At 36.2% G+C, this 26,695-nt stretch overlaps 1 protein-coding gene and 1 non-coding gene across 5 annotated transcripts in view; both read left to right on the top strand.

Annotated features, from left to right (window-relative positions):
• Positions 1-26,695, top strand: part of RNF13 (ring finger protein 13) — a 137,961-nt gene that overhangs the window by 5,788 nt on the left and 105,478 nt on the right. For 3 of the 4 annotated variants that reach the window (XM_027092842.1, XM_027092839.1, XM_027092841.1), the window contains exon 2: positions 25,255-25,384. Coding sequence is in view for 3 of the 4 variants with exons in the window: in XM_027092839.1 (XP_026948640.1) it covers positions 25,271-25,384 (114 nt within the window). In the remaining variant the exon portion in view is untranslated. Of the gene's footprint in view, positions 1-6,966; positions 7,055-25,254; positions 25,385-26,695 lie in introns of all 4 variants that reach the window. The other variant, XM_027092840.1, reaches the window with a different exon arrangement.
• On the top strand, positions 26,198-26,304 carry LOC113612752 (U6 spliceosomal RNA). The gene has a single exon (XR_003429951.1). It is a non-coding gene; the product is annotated as a U6 spliceosomal RNA (small nuclear RNA).

Genomic DNA, 26,695 nt, shown 5'->3' with positions numbered 1-26,695 from the left:
CCAACTTGCCCAATAATTAGCTGTGTGACTTTGCATGAATAACTCAACCTCTCAGTTCATTTCCTCATTTGTAAAATGAGGAATTTTCCTGTTAAAAAAGTCTTTTAAGACTTACAAAATGTCTATTGCAGTTTCACTTTACTAATGTAGACAAAACAGAGCTGATCATGAGCTTCCATTGAATAATAATCAGACTAAATTTATGCTTTTAGTTAACAAATTAGATGTTTAAAAAATGTCTACAAAATTAATGTTATCTATTTGATGTTATTTACTAATAAGACTACCTTGTAATTTTAAAAAATAAAGCAAAATATAACCTAATATGTAGTTTCCCCTTTTGCCATTATGAAGGAAAAATAAGCCACAGTATTTTAGACCCCAGTAATGGATCTTACCAGTTGTCCATACTTTCATACTTTAATTTTACAACAGCCTTTGATTATTGTGCTAGGTGCTGAGTATACCCAATCTGAAACTGTATGGTCCCTAACTTCAAGGAGTGATGAACAAGTTAAACGTTTTGTTACACCGCGGTGGCACAGAGAAGGCACATAATGAGAGGCTGACAGAAAAGAAAGTTCAAGTGATTAGAGAAGAAAGACTAAGGAGGAATGGCAAGGGACAAAGCTGGAGACATAGGCAGAGACAGTTTAAGTCACAATTTAGTTTTGAACTTTATTATGAAAATTGTATAATCTGTTAAGGAATTTTATGCAGGGAGTAACATGATCAGGCTTTTTAAAAAAATTTTATTTATTTTTAGCTGCGTTGGGTCTTCGTTGCTGCGCGCGGGCTTCCTGTAGTTGTGGCGAGCGGGGGCTATTCTTCATTGTGGTGCACGGGCTTCTGATTGCAGTGGCTTCTTTTGTTGTGGACCTCGGGCTCTAGGTGCGCGGGCTCAGTAGTTGGTGGCGCACGGGCTTAGTTGCTCTGTGCAGGAAGATGTGGGATCTTCCCGGACCGGGGATCAAACCCGTGTCCTCGCCATTGGCAGGCGGACTCTTAACCACTGCACCACCAGGGAAGTCCTGATCAGGCATTTTTATATCTACCTTTACATTCCCTTTAAGAGAACGATCCATGAGGAAGATACTTATGTTATTTCCAGTTATTTCAACTGTGTAGTCCTGCTTGAGGAAATCTGTCTTTTAACTCTGAAATACAAAGTCTGAGGAACAGTGTTAATTTTGTGGTTTTAGGGTATCAGTAACCATGAAATATTTGGACATTAAAACATTTATATGTTCACAGCCACATTAATGTAAATTGAGAAGACAACTGAAAATATGGGGTATTCTGCTTATTGAAATGAGAGAGCTTCCAGTCAGATACGAGAATTATGATTTAGAATCATTTCTGAGGGGCTAGAAATCTGTCGAAGTTTAATTGATTGAATATGACTCTAGTTCAGGCTCATTTTCTTTTTCTTTCTTTTTTTTTTTTTTGCGGCACGCGGGCCTCTCACTGCTGTGGCCTCTCCCGCTGCGGAGCACAGGCTCGGGACGCGCAGGGTCAGCGGCCTTGGCTCACGGGCCCAGCCGCTCCGCGGCATGTGGGATCTTCCCAGATCGGGGCACGAACCCGTGTCCCCTGCATCGGCAGGCGGACTCTCAACCACTGCGCCACCAGGGAAGCCCCAGGCTCATTTTCTAATGATCAAGATATCCAGTTAAACTTTTAGAGGCAATAAGGGGAAGTAATCCCACCTGATGATAGGTGAATATTTCTAAATCAAGTCATAAGAGAGTAGGAGTTGAATTTCTACTTTGCTTAGATGTAAAACAACTCATTAAATATGAAGAGTAGTTTATTTGCCTAATTAATGTGCTTGTAATTTACATGTTTGACCTTCAAAAAGGAAGAACTGTGCTTGTAATTTATACATTTACATAACATGTATTATAAATATTAATTGCTTAAAATTTTTTGAGGCGAAATTCATACAGCATAAAATTAACAATTTTAAAGTGAATAATTGGGTGGCATTTAGTAAATCACAGTGCTGTGCAACCACCACTTCTGTCTAGTTCCAAAACATTTTTATCACTCAAAACTAAAACCCCATCCATACCTATTCAACATTCTCTGCTGCCCCCAGCCCCTGGCAGCACTAATTTGCTTTCTGTTTCTATGGATTTACTGGATATCTCACTTATTCTGGAAATCTCATATAAATGGAATCATACAATATGTGAACTTTAGCATCTGGCTTCTTTCACTTGCATAATGTTTTCGAGGTTCTGCAATGTTGTTGCAAGCTACGTTATTGTATGTATGAATACTTCTTCCTTTTTACAGCTAAATAATTTTATTGTATGTATACACCAGACTTTATCCATTCATCTGTTGAAGGGCATTTGGTTTCGTTCCATTCTTTGGCTATTGTGAATATTGTTGCCCTGAACATTGGTTTACAAGGGTTTTTCTGAGTCCCAGTTTTCATTTCTTTTGGGTATATATAAGGAGTGGAATTGTTGGATCATATGGTAATCCTATGTTTAGCTTTTTGAGGACTTTCCAAACTGTTTTCCATAGTGGCTGAATCATTTTACATTCCTACCGACAATGTACTAGTGTTCCAATTTCTCTTCATTGTCACCAACACTTGTTCTTTTTCAGTAAAAAAAAAAAAAAAAAAATTAATGCTGTTGCTATCCTTGTGTCACGATGAGGTGATATCTCACTGTGGTTTTGATTTGCATTTCCCTAGTAACTGATGATGTTGAACATCTTTTTATGTGGTGGTTTGGCCATTTGTATATCTTCTTTGTGGAAATGTCTATTCAGATTTTTTGCCCATGTTTAAGTTGGGTTGTTTGTCTTTTTATTATTGAGTTGTAAGTGTTTTTATGTATTCTGGATACTAGACCCTTATCAGACGTATGATTTGCCGATATTTTCTTGCATTTTGTGGGTTGTTTTTTCACTTTCTTAATAATATCCATTGATAAATAAAAGTTTTAAATTTTGAAGAAGCTCAGTTTATTTTCGTTGCTCATGCTTTTGGTTTCATATCTAAGAATCCATTGTGGAATCCAAGGTTATGGCGATTTATTCTTATGTTTTCTTCTAAGAGTTTTATCATTTTAGCTCTTATATTTAGGTCATTGAACTATTTTGAGTTAATTTTTGCATATAGTGTGAGTTTATGGGTACAACTTCATTGTTCTGCATGTGGTATACAGTTGTTCCATTACCACTTGTTGAAGAAAGTATAATATTATTTCCTCATTGAATGATTTTGGTACCTTTATTGAAAATCAATTGGCCATAGAAGTATAGGTTGATTTTTTGGACTCTCAATTCTATTCCTTTGGCCTATATGTCTATCCTTATGCCTGTACCACATTGTTTTGATTACTGTAACTTTATAGTAAGATTTTGAAATTGGGAAGTGTGAGTCCTCCAGCTCTGTTCTTTTTTAAAATTGTGTTGACTATTCAGGGTCCCTTGCAATTCCGTATGAATTTGAGGATTGACTTCACCATTTCTGCATAAAAGGCTATTGGAATTTTGATAGGGAATGTATTGAATCTGTAGATTACTTTGGGTAGTATTGCCATCTTAACAATATTTAGTTTTCTTTTTTTCTTTTTCTTTTTGGCTGCGCTGTGTGGCTTGTGGGATCTCAGTTCCTTGACCAGGGTCCCCCCCTCCTCCACACACTCCCCCCCACTTCTAGGGACATTGGGGACATCTGGTGGTGCTCTGCCTCAGCCATGTGCCCAGGGTAAACAGGCCTTCACTGATCCTGCAGTCCCAGTCTAGACCTGGTGACCACCTTGCCACTGCCCTTCTGAAGTGGACACCATGTACCTCAGGCCTCATGCCTCCAGTGCCTGGCTGGACCTCTACGTGCCTGCCCACCAACCTTGGCTTGCCTGTACCCCAGGGAGTTGTTTCCTGCAGTTCTCTTGACATGGATACTGTGCATTCTAGGCCTTGTGCCTGCAGCAGTGTCCTGACTACCTCTGCACACCTGCTAACCAGCCTCAACAGCTGCACTCCAGAGAATTGTTTCCTGCTAGTCTGGCAACGTTGGACCTGCTCTGGTTTGGACAATCCAGTGAAATTCTCTGTTATCTAGCGTGCTACAACCATAGCTTCTCCAGTGAGAAACTCCAGCCTTGAGGAGAGGGGACCCTTCTTCGAAGTTTATCCTTTTTGGGTCCTCTCCCTCAGCCTTATTTTTCCCATCAGAGTTTAATAATTATTTATCTTAAAAAAATTAAAAACAGCTTTATTGACTTATAACTGGCATATAATAAACTGTACATAGTTATTTATTTATTTTTGGCTGCATCAGGTCTTAGGTACAGCACGTGGGCTCTTCGTTGAGGCACGCGGGCTTCTCTCTAGTTGTGGCATACAGGTTTTCTCTCTCTAGTTGTGGCACGCGGGCTCCAGCGCTTGTGGGCTCTATAGTTGTGGTGTGTGGGCTTAGTTGCCCCGTGGCATGTGAGGTCTTAGTTCCCTGACCAGGGTTCAAACCCGTGTCCAATGCAGGGTTCAAACCCGTGTCCCTTGCATTGGAAGGCAGATTTTTTACCACTGGACCACCAGAGAAGTCCCAGACTGTACATATTTAAAGTTTATGCTTATTAGCTTTGACATATTTATATAACTCTGAAACCATCACCATAATGAAGTTAATGAACATATCTATTGCTCCCAGAGGTTTCCTCATGCCCCTTTGGAATCCCTCTCTCTTGCCTCTTGCCACCCCTCATTATATCTTTATAGTTACTATCCTATCATAGTTTAATTATTATTTGTGTTAAACACTGTTTAATTTACTATAGTTTCTCCCTCCTGATTGAACTGTTGATGTAGAGTTGGTGCCTGGAGTGGTTCCAGGAAATAGACCTAAAAATTTGAGGTTTTGGTATTGCTTTGGTCATGCCTTTGGACCTGAGCACAGTGCTGAGTTCTTTACCAATGGAAAGGGAATGCTAGTAATCCATGGCATCATAATTAATAAAGGTATCATCTCTGACAGATTGTGATATATTGCCAATTGACCCAAATGCCTGGGAGCCCACATGGCTGCTACATTTGACCTTTACAGCAATAATGATAAGTATAAGGACTGTAGTGTAGGACGGAATCTTTTGAGTGTAATTGAGTGCTTAAAGAGAGAAAATGATGGCTTGGATTTAACTCATAGCTGAAGATCTGCCCTTTTTTTCACTAGTTTTTTATTGCACACTTCACTTAAGAAGAAATAATTTCATCTTCTCCAGATTGTGAATAGACTTGTGAATTATAAAACCTTGTGGCTTGCTCATTAAGAAAACATTGGTTTTTTTGTTTGTTTTGTTTTGTTTGTATGAGAGTAATGCATGCTTAGAGAACTTGAATAGGTGGAACAGATTTCTCTTACGATTTCTGTGTGTTTTCTTCTAGGTTTTTGTTTGGTATATGTTACATAAAATGAAATAGACTTTAGAAAGTTTTAATTGTTTATTCTGAAATATGCAGATAAATATTAAAAAAAATCATATCGAGTTCCCCACCCAGAGTTTACATGTACATGTTAACAAATTGTTTTGTTTCATAGTATCTATGCATCTTTTTAATGTATACGTGAAATATTTTTAACGTTACTATACAGAAAAGAGGCCAGGAACAGAGTCTTGGGGTGATACTTTAAAGAAACAGTTGTAATCATCAGTGGGAATGGCATAACTTGATCTAGCACCCCATACTGTTCCACCATTAATATAGTAGGCTAAATGTCATGCCTAACACCCAAACTGTGTATGGGGCATTGGACATGCTCGGCTTTTTGTTCACAAATTATGCATAAATTAAAGAAAAAGGGATGGGGGTAGGGATAATGGGTAAGGGAATAAGGGAATTGGTTCATTTATTCTGGTACTTACACATAGAAATTGAGTCCCCTAAAATAGGAAAACTGGAATGATATGGGAAAAAGTTTTTCCCTGCATTGTTTTTGTTTGTTTGTTTTTGTTTTACTTGGTAAGGTTGTTCTGAGGATTAGACGGAGGAACATTCACATCAAATGCTTAACAGAGTGCCTGGCTCCAAATTGATAAGTTCTGTACCAATTTATTTATAGTGGTGGTACTGATTTTTGTGTGAAGCATCATAAAAAAAATTCTGGTTCAGGAGATTGATACTTTGAAGTACACTGGGCATGATATTTTTGATAACCTAGAAAACCAGAATTTTCTGGCAGTTTCCCTAAATGATGCTTAAGATTCTAATATTATGAAAGCAATTCATTGTCAATTGTCTTTTCCTTGTTTGCTGCATGACTTCTTGCTGGGGTTGACAACCTGTGGCACTGGTGACAGCAGTGGTATTTGAGAGAATTATGATGTGTATTTTTGTTAACATTCCTACTTCTCTCTCTCTCTTTTTTTCCTTGCTCTAATTTGACCCTCTACCCCACCCCTCTTTGACTTATAAAAAGTTTATGAATAATCACTTGGTATACCATTTTCCAATCTATGGTCGAGAGCAGTGTTTTCCAAATTTGGCTTGATCATAGTGACTAGGGGACATTTTTAAAAAGTAAAGTTATAGGCTTCCTGTCTGAATCTCCAGGGGAGGGACCTGGGAACATTTATTTTTACCGCAAGCCCCTGGGTATGTGCTATATACTTAATACCTATTGCTAGATCCCATCTCATGTCGACTGAATGAGAAGATAGAACTCTGGCGTTGAACATGAGTCTTGTTTTTAATAGTTGCTTATTTGTTGACTCGCTTAGTGTGTTGTGTTTGATCTTGGCAGGCTCCTGCTTGCAACCTTTCATAATATCTCCATGTAGTCAGAAAAACAAAACAAAAAAATCTTGTTTTGAGTGACAGTTTGCTTTATTCTTTTTTTTTTTCTTTTGAAAATAGTTAGCTATCATAGATGCAGGAAAATGCATAAAACATTTGTGTATGGTTTAAACAACAATTATAATGCAAACTCCCATCTCATCACAGCTCAGGTCAAGATGTGGAATATTGCTGGCATCCCAGAAGCACCTTTTCCCTGGTCACACTCCCCTTCCTTACCTTTCTTACCCTCAAGGTAATCACTATCTTGATTTTTATGATGATAACTTCCTCATTTTTCTTTACATTTTTACCTCTTAATTGTGAATCTCTACATAATATCTGTTTTACCTTTTAAAGAGCTTTATGTGTGTGGAATCGTAGTGTTTGCATTCTTTGTGACTTGCTTCTTTTGCTTAGGGTTATTCTTGGGAAATTCATGTATATTGGTCACATAGCTGTCATTTGTTTTCATTGTTGTAGAGAATTACATTATATGCACATGCAAAAATATATTAATTCTACTTTAATGTATAATGCTCAATAAAGTTTAATATCAAAAAGGGTAACTCATTGCCTATGGCTGCATAAGGACAAGGGAGGCTATATTTTGGGGAAGAACAGGGCATGACCTTTGCCACTTAACAGTAGAAATATCCTTGATTCAATTATGTTTGATATATGTATTTTTAAATTGAGGTAACATTGGTTTATAACATTTAAGTTTCATGTATACATTATGTTTCAATCTCTGTATACACTACAGCATGCTCACCACTGAAAGTTTGGTTTCCGTCTGTCACTGTGTATTTAACCCCCTTCCACTCTGGTAACCACTAATCTGTTCTCCATATCTACGTGTTTTTGTTTTGTTTGGTTTGTTCCTTTATTTATTTAGTTTTTTAATCACATATGAATGAAATCATATGGTATTTGTCTTTCTCCATCTGACTTATTTCACTTAGCATAATACCCTCAAGGTCTAGGTGTGTCACGTAAATGGCAAGATTTCATCATTCTTTTATGGCCAAGCAATATTCTGCATGTTTACCGCATCTTTTTTATCCATCTGTTGATAGACATTTAAGTTGTTTCATAGCTTGGTTATTGTAAATAATGCTGCAATGAACATAGAGGTGCATATATCTTTTTGAGCTAGTGTTTTCTTATTCTTTGGATAAACATCCAGAAGTAGAGTAGCTGGATCATGTGGTAGTTCTCTTCTTAATTTTTTGAGGCCTCTCCATACTGTTTTCCATAGTGGCTGCATCAATTTACATTCCCAGTAACAGTGTTTGAGGGTTCACTTTTCTCCACATCCTCACCAACACTGAGTATTTCTTGCCTTTTTGATAATAGCCATTCTAATGGGTGTGAGTTGTTACGTCATTGTGGTATTTTTTCCTCCTGAATGAAATGCTTTATAATATTTTATTCAGTATTAAGATAAAGCAAAAATATTTGTGCAGGACATTCTATTTTTATGGTTTCCAGCTACTGCATAGTCTTTTTTTTTTTTTGCATAGTCTTTTTTTTCTATTCAAACAGTCACAAAAATTATAATCATCCTCATCAGTTCACTCAGTCCCATGTAATTAATTTTTTTAATCTTGATCTTTTGTTAGCACTTATATGAATTCATCAGTTTTCCATTAGAGTTCTGAAAATGCTTATTCATTCAGTTCAGCAGTATAGTCAGTTACCAGAAACCTGTGCTTGTCAGAGTCTTTTCCATGAATTACTTGAAGATGAAACCCTTTTATAGGAGCATTTTTGCAAAAGCATCAGAGTACATCCAGAACTGTCTGTAAATGACAAAAGACTTAAAAATGACCACGGTTAAAGATTTGATGAAAGTTCATAATAATGCAATTGACAAGGAAATTGAGTTATTTCTGAGATATACATTTAAAAAAAATAACTAGAATTATGACTTATAACATTATACCAGAACATATAAGATTTTTAGGAATTTCATATAATGTCTGAAACATTTATATTAACATATTTCCATACAAATAACCAAAGAAAGTTTAGTATTAGTTTTTTTTTAATTTTTAAATTTAATTTTATTTTTTTATACAGCAGGTTCTTATTAGTCATCAATTTTATACACATCAGTGTATACATGTCAATCCCAATCGCCCAATTCATCACAACACCATCTCCACCCCCCCAGGGCTTTCCTCCATTGGTGTCCATACGTTTGCTCTCTACATCTGTATCTCAACTTCTGCCCTGCATACCGGTTCATCTGTACCATTTTTCTAGGTTCCACATACATGCGTTAACATACGATATTTGTTTTTCTCTTTCTGACTTCTCACTTTGTATGACAGTCTCTAGATCCATCCACGTCTCAACAAATGACCCAGTTTCGTTCCTTTTTACGGCTGAGTAATATTCCATTGTATATGTGTACTTCATCTTCTTTATCCATTCGTCTGTCGATGGGCATTTCGGTTGCTTTAATGACCTGGCTATAGTAAATAGTGCTGCAATGAACATTGGGGTGCATGTGTCTTTTTGAATTATGGTTTTCTCTGGGTATGTGCCCGTAGTGGGATTGCTGGATCATATGGTAATTCTATTTTTAGTGTTTCAAGGAACCTCCATACTGTTCTCCATAGTGGCAGTATCAATTTACATTCCCACCAACAGTGCAAGAGGGTTCCGTTTTCTCCACACCCTCTCCAGCATTTCTTGTTTGTAGATTTTCTGATGATGCGCATTCTAACTGGTGTGAGGTGATACCTCATTGTAGTTTTGATTTGCATTTCTCTAATTACTAGTGATGTTGAGCACCTTTTCAGGTGCTTCTTGGCCATCTATATGTCTTCTTTGGAGAAATGTCTGTTTAGCTCTTCTGCCCATTTTTGGATTGGATTGTTTGTTTTTTTAATATTGAGCTGCATGAGCTGTTTATATATTTTGGAGATTAATCCTTTGTTGATTCGTTTGCAAATATTTTCTCTCATTCTGGGGGTTGTCTTTTCATGTTGTTTATGGTTTCCTTTGCTGTGCAAAAGCTTTGAAGTTTCATTAGGTCTCATTTGTTTATTTTTGTTTTTATTTCCATTTTTCTAGGAGGTAGGTCAAAAAAGGTTCTTGCTGTGATTTACATCAAAGACTGTTCTTCCTATGTTTTCCTCTAAGAGTTTTATAGTGTCCAGTCTTACATTTAGGTCTCGAATCCATTTTGAGTTTATTTTTGTGTATGGTATTAGGGAGTGTTCTAATTTCATTCTTTTACATATAGCTGTCCAGTTTTCCCAGCACCACTTATTGAAGAGACTGTCTTTTCTCCATAGTATATCCTTGCCTCCTTTGTCATTGATTAGTTGACCATAGGTCTGTGGGTTTATCTCTGGGCTTTCTATCTTCTATTGATCTGTGTTTCTGCTTTTGTGCCAGTACCATATTGTCTTGATTACTGTAGCTTTGTAGTATAGTCTTAAGTCAGGGAGTCTGATTCCTCCAGCTCCGTTTTTTTCCCTCAAGACTGCTTTGGCTATTCGGGGTCTTTTGTGTCTCCATACAAATTTTAAGATTTTTTGTTCCAGTTCCGTAAAAAATGCCATTGGTAATTTGATAGGGATTGCATTGCATCTGTAGATTGCTTTGAGTAGTATAGTCATTTTTACAATATTGATTCTTCCAACCAAGAACATGGTATATCTCTCCATCTGTTGGTATCATCTTTAATTTCTTTCATCAGTGTCTTATAGTTTTCTGCATATACGTCTTTTGTCTCCCTAGGTAGGTTTATTCCCAGGTATTTTATTCTTTTTGTTGTAATGGTAAATGGGAGTGTTTCCTTAATTTCTCTTTCAGATTTTTCATCATTAGTATATAGGAATGCAAGATATTTCTGTGTATTTATTTTGTATCCTGCAACTTTACCAGATTCATTGATTAGCTCTAGTAGTTTTCTGGTGGCATCTTTAGGATTCTCTATGTATAGTATCATGTCATCTGCAAACAGTGACACTTTAATTCTTCTTTTCCAAATTTGTATTCCTTTTATTTCTTTTTCTTCTCTGATTGCCGTGGCTAGGACTTCCAAAACTATGTTGAATAATAGTGGTGAGAGTGGACATCCTTGTCTTGTTCCTGATCTTAGAGGAAATGCCTTCAGTTTTTCACCATTGAGGCTGAGGTTTGCTGTGGGTTTGTTGTATATAGCCTTTATTATGTTGAGGTAGGTTCCCTTTATGCCCACTTTCTGGAGAGTTTTTATCATAAATGGGTGTTGAATTTTATCAGAAGCTTTTTCTGCATCTATTGAGATGATCATATGGTTTTTATTCTTCAATTTGTTAATATGGTGTATCACATTGATTGATTTGTGTATATTGAAGAATCCTTGCATCCCTGGGATAAATCCCACTTGTTCATGGTGTATGATCCTTTTAATGTGTTGTTGGATTCTGTTTGCTAGTATTTTGTTGAGGATTTTTGCATCTCTATTCATCAATGATATTGGTCTGTAATTTTCTTTTTTTGTAATATCTTTGTCTGGTTTTGGTATCAGGGTGATGGTGGCCTCATAGAATGAGTTTGGGAGTGTTCCTTCCTCTGCAACTTTTTGGAAGTTTGAGAAGGATGGGTGTTAGCTCTTCTCTAAATGTTTGATAGAATTCACCTTGTGAAGCCATCTGGTCCTGGACTTTTGTTTGTTGGAAGATTTTCAATCACAGTTTCAATTTCATTACTTGTGATTGGTCTGTTTATATTTTCTATTTCTTCCTGGTTCAGTCTTGGAAGGTTTTACCTTTCTAAGAATTTGTCCATTTCTTCCAGGTTGTCCATTTTATTGGTCTAGAGTTGCTTGTAGTAGTCTCTTAGGATGCTTTGTATTTCTGCGGTGTCTGTTGTAACTTCTCCTTTTTCATTTCTAATTTTATTGATTTGAGTCCTCTCCCTCTTTTTCTTGATGAGTCTGGCTAATGGTGTATCAATTTTATTTATCTTCTCAAAGAACAAGCTTTTAGTTTTATTGAATTTTGCTATTGTTTTCTTTGTTTCTATTTCATTTATTTCTGCTCTGGTCTTTATGATTTCTTTCCTACTGCTAACTTTGGGTTTTGTTTGTTCTTCTTTCTCTAGTTCCTTTAGGTGTAAGGTTAGATTGTTTATTTGAGATTTTTCTTGTTTCTTGAGGTAGGCTTATATAGCTATAAACTTCCCTCTTAGAACTGCTTTTGCTGCATCCCGTAGGTTTTGGATCATCGTGTTTTCATTGTCATTTGTCTCTAGATATTTATTGATTTCCTCTTTGCCTTCCTTAGTGATCTCTTGGTTATTTAGTAACGTATTGTTTAGCCTCCATGTGTTTGTGTTTTTTACTTTTTTTCCCTGTATTTCATTTCTGATCTCATAGCATTGTGGTCAGAAAAGATGCTTGATATGATTTCAATTTTCTTAAATTTACTGAGGCTTGATTTGTGACCCAAGATGTGATCTATCCTGGAGAATGTTCTGTTTGTACTTGAGAATAAAGTGTAATCTGCTGTTTTTTGAATGGAATGTCCTGTAAATATCAATTAAATCTGTCTGGTCTGTTGTGTCATTAAAACTTCTGTTACCTTATTTATTTTCATTTTGGATTATCTGTCCATTGCTGTAAGTGAGGTGTTAAAGTCCCTCAATATTATTGTGTTACTGTTGATTTCCTCTTTTAGAGCTGTTAGCAGTTGCCTTATGTATTGACGTGCTCCTCTGTTGGGTGCATATATATTTATAATTGTTATATCTTCCCCTTGGATTGATCCCTTGATCATTTTGTAGTGTCCTTGCTCGTCTATTGTAACGTTCATTATTTTCAAGTCTATTTTATCTGATATGAGTATTGCTACTCCAGCTTTTGATTTCTATTTGGATGGAATATCTTTTCCCTCCCCTCACTTTTAGTCTGTATGTGTTCCTAGGTCTGAAGTGGGTCTATTGTAGGCAGCATATAGGTGGGTCTTGTTTTTGTTTTCATTTGGTGAGCCTGTGTCTTTTGGTTGGAGCATTTAATCCATTCATGTTTAAGGTAATTATCGATATGTATGTTCCTATGACCATTTTCTTAATTGTTTTGGGTTTGGTTTTGTAGGTCCTTTTCTTCTCTTGTGTTTCCCACTTAGAGAAGTTCCTTTAGCATTCATTGTAAAACTGGTTTGGTGGTGCTGAATTCTCTTAGCTTTTGCTTGTCTGTAAAGCTTTTGATTTTTATCAAACCTGAATGAGATCCTTGTTGGGTAGAGTAATCTTGGTTGTAGGTTCTTCCCTTTCATCACTTTAAGTATATTATGCCACTCTCTTCTGGCTTGTAGTGTTTCTGCTGAGAAATCAGCTGTTAACCTTATGGGAGTTCCCTTGTATGTTATTTTTCATTTTTCCCTTGCTACTTTCAGTAATTTTTCTTTGTTTTTAATTTTTGCCAATTTGGTTACTGTGTGTCTCTGCATGTTTCTCCTTGGGTTTATCCTGTATGGGACTCGCTGAGCTTCCTGGACTTGGGTGGCTATTTCCTTTCCCATGTTAGGGAAGTTTTTGACTATAATCTCTTCAAATATTTTCTCGGGTCCTTTCTCTCTCTCTTCTCCTTCTGGGACCCCTATAATGTGAATGTTGTTGCGTTTAATGTTGTCCCAGAGGTCTCTTAGGCTGTCTTCTTTTCTTTTCATTCTGTTTTCTTTATTCTGTTCCACAGCAGTGAATTCCACCATTCTGTCTTCCAGGTCACTTATCTGTTCTTCTGCCTCAGTTATTCTGCTATTGATTCCTTCTAGTGTAGTTTTCATTTCAGTTATTGTATTGTTCATCTCTGTTTGTTTGTTCTTTAATTGTTCTAGGTCTTTGTTAAACATTTCTTGCATCTTCTCGATCTTTGCCTCCATTCTTTTTCCGAGGTCCTGGATCATCTTCACTATCATTATTCTGATTTCTTTTTCTGGAAGGTTGCCTATCTCCACTTCATTTAGTTGTTTTTGTGGGGTTTTATCTTGTTCCTTTATCTGGTACATAGCCCTCTGCCTTTTCATCTTGTCTGTCTTTCTGTGAATGTGGTTTTTGTTACACAGGCAGCAGGATTGTAGTTCTTGCTTCTGCTGTCTGCCCTCTGGTGGATGAGGCTATCTCAGAGCCTTGTGCAAGTTTCCTGTTGGAAGAGACTGGTGGTGGGTAGAGTTGACTGTTGCTCTGGTGGGCAGAGCTCAGTAAAACTTTAATCTGCTTGACTGCTGATGGGTGGGGCTGGGTTCACTACCTGTTGGTTGTTTGGCCTGAGGCAACCCAACACTGGAGCCTACCTGTGCTCTTTGGTGGGGCTAATGGGGGACTCTGGGAGGGCTCCCGTCAAGGAGTACTTCCCAGAACTTCTGCTGCCAGTGTCCTTGTCCCCAGGGTGAGCCACAGCCACCGCCTGCCTCTGCAGGAAACCCTCCAACACTAGCAGGTAGGTGTGGTTCAGTCTTCCCCGGGGTCACTGCTTCTTCTCCTGGGTCCTGATGTCCACACTACTTTGTGTGTGCCCTTCAAGAGTGGAGTCTCTGTTTTCCCCAGTCTTGTCAAAGTTCTGCAATCAAATCCCACTAGGCTTCAAAGTCTGATTCTCTAGGAAATCCTCCTCCTGTTGCTGGACCCCCAGGTTGGGAAGCTGGACGTGGGGCTCAGAACCTTCACTCCAGTGGGTGGACTTCTGTGTTATAAGTGTTCTGTAGTCTGTGAGTTACCCATCCAGCAGTTATGGGATTTGATTTTACTGTGATTGCACCCCTCCTACCATCTCATTGTGGCTTCTCCTTTGTCTTTGGATGTGGGTTATCTTTTTTGGTGAGTTCCAGTGTCTTCCTGTTGATGATTGTCCAGCAGCTAAGTGTGATTCTGGTGTTCTCACAAGAGGGAGTGACAGCACGTCCTTTTACTCCGCCATCTTGGTTCCTAGTCTTCTCATTGTGGTTCTGATTTGCACTTCTGTAATAGTGATGTTGATTATGTTTTCAGTGCCTTTTGTCCATCTGTGTGTCTTCTTTGGAAAATTGACGTTTCTGGTCCTGTGCTCATTTTTACATTGGGTTGTTTGGTTTTTTGCTGTTGAGTTTTATGAGTTCTTTATATGTTTTGTATATTAACCCCTTATCAGACGTATGATTTGCAGATATCTTTCCCATTCAGTAGGTTGTCTTTTCATTTTATAGGTGATTTCCTTTGCTGTGCAGAAGCTTTTTAGTTTGATGTAGTACCATTTGTTTTTGTTTGTTTCCTTTGCCTGAGGAGACATACTCAGAAACGTATTGCTAAGGATGATATTAAAGAGTGCACTACCTATGGTTTCTTCTATTGAGTTTTATGGTTTTAGGTCTTACATTAAGTCCTTAATCTATTTTTAGTTGATTTTTATGTATGGTATGAGATAGTGGTCTAGTTTCATTTTTTTCCATACGACTGTCTGGTTTTCCCAACATTTATTGAAGAGACTACCCTTTCTCCATTGTGGTTTTCTGCTCCTTTGTCATAAATTAATTGTCCATGTAGGTGTGGATTTGTTTTTGGTCTCTCAGCTGTGTTCCATTAATCTGTGTCTGTTTTTCTTTCAATACTATGCTGTTTGGTTACTATAGCTTTGTATTATAATTTGAAGTTAGGGAGCGTGATGTCTCCAGCTTTGTTCTGTTTTTTTTTTGTTGTTGTTGTTGTTGTTTTTTGCGGTATGTTGGCCTCTCACTGTTGTGGCCTCTCCCGTTGTGGAGCACAGGCTCCGGACGTGCAGGCTTAGCAGCTGTGGCTCACGGGCCTAGCCGCTCCGCGGCATGTGGGATCTTCCCGGACCGGGGCACAAACCCGTGTCCCCTGCATCGGCAGGCGGGCTTTCAACAACTGCGCCACCAGGGAAGCTCCAGCTTTGTTCTTTTACATAGGATTGCTTTGGCTATTTGAGGTCTTTTGTGGTTCCATATAATTTTAGGATTTTTTGTTCTATTTCTCTGAAAAATGTCCTTGGGATTTTGATAGAGATTGCATTGAATCTGTAGGCTGCTTTAGATGATATGAACCTTTTAACAATGTTAATTCTTTCAGTCCATGAGCATGGAATATATATTCATTTCTTTGTGTCTACAGTTTCATATAACAGTGTCTTTCAGTGTACAGGTCTTTCAGTTTCTTGATTAAATTTATTCCTAGGTATTTTATTCTTTTTGTTGTGATTGTAAATTGGATTGTGCTCTTAATTTCTCTTTCTGCTAATTTGTTTTTAGTGTATACAAATGCAGTAGATTTTTGCATATTAATTTTGTGCTCTGCAACTTTACTGTATTAGTTCATTATTTCTAACAGTTTTTTGCTGGAGTCTTTAGGTTTTTTTTTTAAGATTTTCTTTTTTTTGATGTGGACCATTGTTTAAGTCTTTACTGAATTTGTTACACTATGACTTCTGTTTTATGATTTGCTTTTTTGGCCGCTAGACATGTGGGATCTTAGCTCCCTGACCAGGATTGAACCTGCACCCCATGCATTGGAAGGTGAAGTCTTAACCACTGGACTGCCAGGGGAGTCCCCTAGGGTTTTTTATATATAAAAGCATGTCATCTGCACATAGTGACAGTTTTACTTCTTCCAATTTGGATGCCTTTTATTTCTTTTTCTTGCCTAATTGCTATGGCTAGGACTTCCAGTGATATGTTGAATAAGAGTGGCAAGAGTGGGCATCCTTGTCTTATTCCTCAATTTAGAGGGATAGCTTTCAGTTTTTCACTTTTGAGTGTGATGTTAGTTGCGGGTTTGTTGTATATGGCCTTTATTATGTTGAGGTACATTGCTTCTATACCCACTTTATTGAGAGTTTTTACATAAATGAGTGTTGAATCTTGTCAAATGCTTTTTCTGCATCTGTTGAAATGATCAAATGATTTTTTATCTTTCATTTGTTAATGTCATGTATCACATTGATTTGTGAATGTTGAACTATCCTTGCATCCCTGAAATAAATTCTACTTGATTATCCTTTAAAGTGTTGTTGTATTCAGTTTGCTAGTATTTTGTTGAGGATTTTGCATCTATGTTCATCAGAGATACTGGCCTATAATTTTTTTTGCGTGTGTATTGTCCTTGTCTGGTTTGGGGATCAGGGTACACACTAAACATTGGGAATAATTTGTGTGAGTCTCAGAGGTTGGAAAGAATTGATGTTTTGGAGAAACCTGTTTGCTAACCTTTTAAAATTAAAATTTTGCTTATTTTGTTTCATTTGTTGGAAAAATCAGATTGTCGCAGAATCTGAAAATCATTGGTTGACAGTAAAAGTAAAACATCTTAGATGAGGCTTGCTTTTAGTTTCGATAGCTTCATGTTAGAGAAATTAGATGGGCAACCTTCAGTTTCCTTGCAAAGAACTATTGGGTATTTTATTTTTGCTTAAAAAGTTAAGCCCTGTTGTCGTTTTTTTTACTTTTTCTCATGACAGTCTCTCAACCGTTTCATTAAAAGCATTAAAAACTATGCTTTATGGAAACTTAACTGTAGTATATATTAGTAGTTCTCAGTTGAACTCTTAGAAGTCATGATGCTTTTTAAGGAATACTATGAAGTTATTGATATAGTCACTTGTATGAATTGAGAACACTGTTTTGGAGGAAATTTTATAGTACCATATATATATAATAAACATACATGACCATGAGCACATTTGTAAAAAAAAAAAACACCATCTATTTAATGCAATGTGATTTGGCTATTATAAATTTTACACTAAAATAGTTAACTAGCTATTCAGGTATTTTTTTCTCTTAGTGCTTTCTATAGTACATATCTTTTTGATGCGTTTTGTAGTATAAGATACATTTATGGAGAAAAATAAATTGAAATTACTACCTATTAAATCTTTTTTCAAATTAGGAAAAGATTACCATTATTTTATCAGTGGGGCATTTTGGTCAAGTTTTTGAAATCCCATTGATACACAAGAGTAGCTTGAGAACCAATGGAATATGAGCTTATTCAGAGGCTTTCTTATGGCGATGGTTAGCTGTTTTATGAGTGTTATTTGTTACTGAACTAGTTGATGTCAGAATGTGAGTCATCTTCAGAATTAAAGATTATTTGGAAAGCAAATTCCTGAAAGTAATGTTGGTCTTAAACACTTATTAAATGCATCCCCATCTGTAAAATGAAGTTTAGAATATAGTTTTGTGTAGATGAGTTGCATGGTATTGTCACAAACTTAAATGTGAGGTTAGGATTACTCTGCTGCTTGGGGAAGTTTTTAAATTTTGCAACTACCAGAACAGCATTAGATGAGTAACTGGCATCTGTGCTCTTAAGCCATGTGGATAACCACATGTACCAGCCCCAGTTCAAAGGTTCTCAAATTCACAAGGCCAGTAGAAAAGTAACAAAATCAAGAGTTGGTTCCTCAAAATTAAAAACTTGGGTATATAAAGGACACTATGCAGAGTGAAAAGACAACCCATGGAATTGGTGAAAATATATTTCAATCATATATATCATAAGGGAAATATACGCAGAATATATAAAGAACTTTCAAAACTCAACAACAACCACCACCCAATTAAAAATGGGCAAAGGACAAGACATGGAAGCAACCTAAGTGTCATCGACAGATGAATGGATAATGAAGATGTGGTGTGTATATATATGTGTGTGTACACACACACACACACACACACACACACACACACAATGGAATATTACTCAGCCAGAAAAAGAATGAAATAATGCCATTTGCAGCAACATGGATGGACCTAGAGATTATCATACTAAGTGAAGTAAGTCAAAGAAAGACAAATATCATATGATATCACTTACATGTGGAATCTAAAAAACAAAATGATACAAATGAACTTATTTACAAAACAGAAATAGACTCAAAGACATAGAAAACAAACTTATGGTTACCAGAAGGGAAAGGTAGAGGGGGAGGGATAACTTAGGAGTTTGGGATTAACATACACACACTACTATATATAACATAGATAAACAACAAGGTCCTACGGTATAGGGCTATACAGCAAACTATATTCACTAGCTTGTAATAACCTATAATGTAAAATAATCTGAAAAAGAATATACATACACACACACACATATATCCGAATCACTTTGGTGTACTAGAAACTAACACAACAGTGTAAATCAGGTATACTTCAATTTAAAAAATGGGCAGTGGATTTGAATAATTATTTTTCCATTGAAGATATACAGAAGGCCAATAAGCATATGAAAAGAGGTCAACATCACTAATCATTAGAGAACTGCAAATCAAAGCCACAATGAGATACCACTTTATATCCATTACTGTGGCTGTTATCAAACAAAATAAGTGCTGTCGAGGATATGAAGAAGTTGGAACCCTTATGTATTGCTGGTGGGAATGTAAAATGGTGCAGCTGTTGTGGAAAATGGTATGTGATTCCTCAAATAAATTGAATATAGAATTGCCATATAATCCAGCAATTTCACTTCTGGATATATACCCAAAAGAAGCAGGGGCTCAGATATTTGTACAGCCATGTTCAAAGCAGCATTGTTCACAGTAGCCAAAAGGTGGCATCAACCAAAGCATCCATTGATAGATAAATGGATAAACAAAATGTAAATACATATAATGGAATATTATTCAGCCTGAAAAGAGAAGGAAATTCTGACATATTCTACAATGTGGATGAATCTTTTTTTTTTTTTTTTTTTTTTTTGTGGTATGCGGGCCTCTCCTGTTGTGGAGAACAGGCTCCGGACGCGTAGGCTCAGCGGCCATGGGCCACGGGCCTAGCCACTCCGCGGCATGAGGGATATTCCCCGACCAGGGCATAAACCCACGTCCCCTGCATCAGCAGGCGGACTCTCAACCACTGCTCCACCAGGGAAGCCCGTGGACGAATCTTAAAGACATGCTAAGTGAAATAAGCCAGACATAAATAGACATAAAGTGATTCCACTTATATCAGTTACCTGATATAGAGTAGTAAAATTCATAGAGATAGAAAGTAGAATAGTGGTTGCTTGGAGGCTAGGGGGAGGGGGAATGGGAAATCAGTATTTAATGAGTACAGAGTTTCACTTTGGGAAGAGGGAAAAGTTCTGGAGATGGATGGTGGCGATGGTTGCACAACAATTTGAATGTAGTTAATGTCACTAACCTAAACCTTACACCTAAAAATGTTTAAAATGGTAAATTTTATGTTGTGTGTATTATACCATATTAAAAAAAATGAGGCTGAAGGCCTTCTATAAAAAGGTCACTGAAGAGTTAAAACAGTTATTTATTCACCGAATTAATAAAACTTATTATACAAATTACCAAACATATAGAAAAGTAGAGAAATAGTATAATGAACCTCAATATAATTTTCTCCTAGATTTAACGTTGATTAGTGTTTTGGTTTATTTATTTTTTTTGGCTGGAGAATTTTAAAGTAAATTACAGATATCATGACATTTCATTCCTAAGCATTTCAGTAGGCAGCTCTAGAAATAGGGACTTTCTCATATGACCACAATACTGTCATCATACCTAGAAAATCAACAGTTATTTAAAAAAATTTATCTAATATCTAGACTACATTCACATTGTCCCTCTTGTTCCTAAATTGTATTTTTATTGTTGGTTTGCTTGAACCTGTGTTTGGCATTTGGATGTAATGTTTTTTATCTCTTTCAATGTACAGCAGTCTCATGCTGTTCTCCCATTCTGTCCCCCTACACTGTTTTGTTTATTCCATTTAATTTTATAGGAATTGGTGCAATGCCCTCAAGTAACACATCCATTTTATTTTACTTATTTAATTCTATTCCATGTATTTCTTGTAAACTTGAAGTTAGAGCTAAAGGCTTGTTAGAACTGGGTTAAAATAATTTTGGCAAGAATACATCTTAGGTGATATAGACTGACGAAAAGTAGAATGAGAATTTGCCAGTTGGAAAACCCTTTAGACAGAGTCAAGTAGCTAATTTAAGATAAAATGTTTGTTTATAATTAGTAGTACAATTTTGTCAAATAGAAGGCAAAATTAGGTATGATCAGAGATGGTGGGACTGGATACATCTCTAGAAACCTGTTTGGTGTCTCTCAAGGATTTTTCCAGTTAACCTACATACAGTCTTTACAGTTTTCACCAATTAGAAAGTCATTTTTACAATAAATAATGTTGCCTAGTGATACAGTTGACAGTCTATATTTATCCCAACCCAGTAGTTTAAGTGCTGGGAGAAAGTAACAAAGGATTTAAGCTTGTTTAACCTTTCCTTGCAGAAAACTTCTTGGAGAAGGGAAGATTTAACAACAAAAAAACCCTATTGTGCTTTTTTTTGGAGACTGCATTAACAACCATGGACCTTTTCCAAGAAACTGCATGTATCTATACATACGTAAAATTTTGCATGCGATTTTATAGGATTCATAGTTTTTCCTTTGTAGGTAGAGTATATTTTAGTTTCTGGATAATACACGAATAAAGATTTAGTGCTGGCAACAGCAGGGTGCATTCTTGAAACAGTGAGCTGATCAGAGCAAGAGCAAGGGCATCTGTTTGATTACTGGAAACTTAAATTGTTTAGTTTGGACAGAGTCTTTTTTTTTTTTAAACAATTTTTCTTTTTGGCCACACTGCGCAGCGTGTGGGATCTTAGTTCCCCGACCAGTGATCAAACCCGGGCCCTCAGCAGTGAAAGCACGGAGTCCTGACCGCTGACCGCGAGGGAATTCCCTGGACAGACTCTTAAAATGTGAAAATTGTAGACCTTTTTGCCTCTTCTCCAACATTTACTTCTGTTGACTAACTGCCTGCCTTCCCCCACATTCATTTTAAAGTTCTTTTTTTTTCTAGTCTTTTGTGAAATCAATGTCTTTCTCTCTTTCTTTTCTCTGCTTTCTGTTTCTACCTAAATTTAGACGGTTTTCTTTAGCCATCTTCTCTTTTTAATTTTTACTTTTACATTAAGATCACTTTATCACCTGTTTGTTGATGATTCCTAAATCTCTCTTATGCCTTGGGTAGAGCTCCTGACTTCTATTTATCACTGTTTACATGTCCACTAGAATGTTTTATAAACATTAAGTGAAAAAATTACCAAATTGCTCTCACTTCCACTAACTGTAGTTCTCCTTCTGTATTTTCTCTCTCATCTACTGGCATCACCACCCAAACTCTTTTCCTCCTGTATTTCACTGTTGTGTTAAGTCCTTATATGCATTTTTGTATTTATTCACCACAGTTGTCTTTTAAATCCTAAATAATCTCCTTTTACAGATGAAGCAATTTAATAATTTTGCCTCAGAGTCACACTGTTAGCATGTGGCAGTGCTGAGATATAAACTTAGGTCTGTCTAATACTAGATCTCATATTCCTTACCACAGTTATACTACTACCACTCACTTCTGTGACTTTAATCTAAAAAAATTAAGGCTGTACCTGTAAGGTTTAACTATAAGAATATTTACTGCAGAGTTTATAAGAAGAAGCAAATTCAATCTCCAACAATATGGATTCCATTAAATCCATTATAGAACATTTATACGAAATATCATGTGGTCATTATACATCCTGTTTTAGACCAGTAGTTTTCATTTTGTATATCAAAGTCATATATGGGAACCCAGTATATGAGATAGATTTTTTTAAAAAGTAGTGTTTGAAAGGGGTGGAAGCCCTAGCGGGTCTCACTGCTGTCTGTAAGGGTTCTTGAGGGAATGTTATGGTACAGGGTTTGAAAGTTTTAATTTTTTCAAATATAGTAATGAATTAGGAAAATATTCATAATACAGTAAGTGAAGAGAATAGTTAACAAAACATCTATAGTGTATCCCAATTTTGCTAAATATATATTTGAATTTACACGTAACTAAAAGAATAGGAGGTTATACATCAAAATATGGACACTGGTTATTCTTTTATTTGTTGATTATGAGTGATTTTGATTTTTCACACATTTTCTACAATGAACAAGAATTAGTTTTGTAAATAGAGACTTTAAAAAGTCCTGAATGTGTTATTTTAAAAAAGGCAATAAAAAGTATAACCAAAACCCACTGCATATTATTAAGTACACACACACACACACACACACACACACACACACACACACACAGCAAAAGAAGTAAATACTCCAGTGGCTGCTGTGCCATGAACATTGGTTTGAAGCCCTTGAGTACCCGTGTAAGCATAGATCCATTACTCTACCTTTTGGACATCAACTGCCTGGGTTTGAATACTGGCTCTGCTATTATTCATTATTTGATCTTGGACAAGTTCCCTAATAGGGCCTAAGTTTTCCCCAACTATGAAATGATACCTTATAGGGTGTTGTTAGGATTAGAAGACTTAAATTCAATAACATGCTTAGAGCAATGTCCGGTTAGTAAGTGGTGAGTTATAGTTGTGCTTATTATCATTCCTATCCTTAAGAGTTATTTCACCTCTAAACTCTCAGTTCATCTCGCTCCCCTAAAGTTAGCTGGGAATTCCAAAACTTTACAAGGGAAGTCATAGTTCTTATTCAGGTTAAGTTTCCCAAACAGGTCAGTGGTCAAAATACTGTGTATTTATTTTTTCTAGCAAAATTTAGTAGCAACTATACCTTATTTTATAAGGATTTATATGTTTTTATGGCATGATTTCTGCCTAGAAATTGTATAATGTGGTTATGATGGGGGTCCCCAAGACCACCCCCAAGTTCAGTGATTCACTTAGAAGGACTTACAGGACTCAGCATATGATTATACTCATGACTATGATTTATTACAGTGAAAGGATACAAAGCAGAGTTGGCAAAGGGAAAAGGCACATGGGGTAAAATCCAGAGAAAACCGGGTGTGAGCTTTTAAGAGTCTCTCTCAGTGGAGTCTCAGGGGATATGCTTAACTTCTCAGCAGTGAGTTATGATGACACATGTGAAATGTCTACCAGGGGAGCTCATTAGAGATTCAGTGCCCAGGGTTTGTATTGGGGGCTATTCAGGTAGGCACCCTCCACCTAGCATATACCAAAATTTCAGACTCCCAGAAAGAAAGTAGGTATTCAACATAAACCACATTGTTTGCAGAATTCAGGCACAATGAGCTGTTCTTATCAGAGAATGATGGGAACCCTCCTGAAATCTTAAGTCCTCAGATGCCAGCAAAGGGCCAACCTTGTAAGCAGGCCTTTCTAAGGATAGCAGTCTCAGACCTGCTGTGTTAACTATTTTCTCAACAGAGCTATATTATAAAATGTATTTTACTTAAGAAACTAATACCAACAAATCTATGCATTTTAAAAACAGCTTTATTGAGATATGACACACCATAAAATTTACCCATTTAAAGTAAAAAGTGCAGTGATTTTTAGTTTATTTGTAGAGTTGTGCAATCATTGGCGCAATCTAATTTTAGAACATTTTCATCATCCCGAAAAGAAACCCCATTTCCATGAGTGGTCATTCTCATTTCTATTTGTCCCCCCTCTCTGCCTGTTTCTTACTCCCATCCCCAGGCAACCACTAATTTACTTTCTGTCTCTGGGATAGGTCTATATGTTTAACGTATTTTCACCTTTATTTCATCTCTGTTATTAATGGCTTTGTAAGATGGTAGTTCAAAAATTATTCAAGGTATCTCTCTTTCAGTGTGTGTCAAAGAGTCATTGTGAGTCTCTCTGGTAGTCTCTAAGTCCAGAGCTTTACCAACAGCAATCATCATCAAAATTGCTATTACATGAATTTGTGGTATTTAATGAAATAATTTATTATAAAGGCTCTTGTCTTTGTAAACTTCATTCTCACCACTTAAGAAGTATGTTATACAATTGGTTGAGGCTTACCAATGAGAATTTTGTTACTTACTTGGTTAACATTGAGTTCTTTCATGGTACCTTTTTGCTGTAAGATAGATAGGGATTCATGTAGAGAATTGGGTGAGGTTGGGAGAGGTAGCTGCACTATTGCCATTGGGATGTAGAGAGGCAGAAAGGTATGTATATATTGCTAGGAGGAAAAGGGCAAAAAGTATTACTTTATAATAAATGGCCATTTAAAAAAAGTACGCTAATGTGGGTACAATATTCAAGAATGAACAAAAAGTAGATTTACAAATTATAAAATTCTTTCTAAAAAATTTTAAATCAAAGGTGCTTGTGCATTTTTAATCATTATTTTGATTGAAATCTTGCTTGTCCCATAATTGAGTTGGTAGACAAGCTGTACTATAAACTGAGAACTGTGGGAGGATCTTTATTTTGTGGCTAGAATATAGAACTTAGTCACCATGAGTTATGTAGGTATTGACTAACACTGGGTATTTACCTAAATGTCCAAATCTGTGTAAACAATTGTGCTTTTGAAATACAAGTTTCATTTTAATCTTAATCCATGTTTGTAATTAAGAGATATTTTTGGACATCAGGAACTAATATATCAAATAACTTATTTTCAAGGACAATGCACCAGAACTTACTGTTATTCATCTACTTGTCTTCCAGGTGATTTTACAGCGAGATGCTGCTCTCCATCGGGATGCTCATGCTGTCAGCCACACAAGTCTATACCATCTTGACTGTCCAGCTCTTTGCATTCCTAAACCTACTGCCTGTAGAAGCGGACATTTTAGCAGTAAGTAAATTTAAACAGTAAAATTTATTCATGCCTAAAAACATCTCTTAAAAGAAAAGTTTTTAAAAAGACCTAAATAATGGAGTGTTATACAATAACAAAATAATGGAATCTTACAAAGTGTTTACAAACATACAGGCGCATGTGCATAGCTATTACTTGAAAGTGGGGGACCTTGCTCATTATTTTATTGCTTGATGTTTAATAAGGTCTCATGTACAGTAAGTACGTGATAAATGTTGTTGCTCTTGAGAGTGTGTGCTGTCTTGAGTGCTGATGAGCACATATATTTAAATGCTGTGTGTTTTATGTAGAATCTTAACTGTTTTTCTTGGTAATTGGTGTATCTGTAATGACTTTGATAGTGATATTTTAAAAAATTGTACAAGATGTCCATAGAAAATTTCAACCTGAAGTTAACATTAATGAGTCAGAAGAGAAGCATAATGGTCTTATCTCTTTTCTTTTCCATTTTTAAGAGTTTTATTAATACTTTTCCTTGGTTTAGATTACATCATGGACAATGAAGGCATTAACAAATCTCTTGATCCTGTCAGTTTATTTTGCACGATGTACAATCTCAGAAAATTTTATATGAATAACATTTAATCTGTACAAAATTATCTTTTCATTTGATAATTCTCATGAATTCCTTATATAGTGATGAGCTAGTTCAGGAGTATAAAGTATATCAAAATAACCTAAAATATTTCTGGCATCTCTCTTTTTGTAAGATAAATGTATAAATCATTGTGATTTTCCAGGGGCTCTTTGAGAAATCCAAAAGAAAATTTTAACTTTGAAAGACATCTAATGCTCATTTTGGTAGCACATAAACTAAAATTGGAATGATATAGAGAAGATTAGCATGGCCCCTGCACAAGTATAACATGGAAATTTGTAAAGTGTTCCATATTTTTTCAGCAAATGGTGCCAGGAAAATTGAATATTCACATGCAAAAGAATGAAGTTGAGCTCGTACCTTACACCATATACAAAAGATTAACTTAAAGTGAATCAAAGACCTAAACGTAAGAGCTGAGCTAATACTAAAAAAACACTTAGGAGAAAACATATGGGAAAAACTTCATGAGTTTGGATTTGGCAATGATTTCTTGGCTATAACACCAAAAACACAGGTATAAAAAGAAAAAAAATAGATAAATTGGACTACATCAAAATTTAAAACATTTGTGCATTCAAAGAACGTATCAAGAGAGTGAAGAGGAAACCCATGGAATGTGAGAAAATATTTGCAAATCATATATCTAATTAGGGGGTAACATCTAGAATATATAAAGAACTCCTACT

Source organism: Aethalodelphis obliquidens, unplaced genomic scaffold (genome assembly GCF_003676395.1).
Source record: "Aethalodelphis obliquidens isolate GAN/ISIS:26980383/991018 unplaced genomic scaffold, ASM367639v1 scaffold81, whole genome shotgun sequence".
In the NCBI taxonomy this organism is placed as follows: domain Eukaryota; kingdom Metazoa; phylum Chordata; class Mammalia; order Artiodactyla; family Delphinidae; genus Aethalodelphis; species Aethalodelphis obliquidens.
Note: the sequence above shows the minus strand (reverse complement) of the source record. Positions and strands in the feature narration are given on the sequence as shown.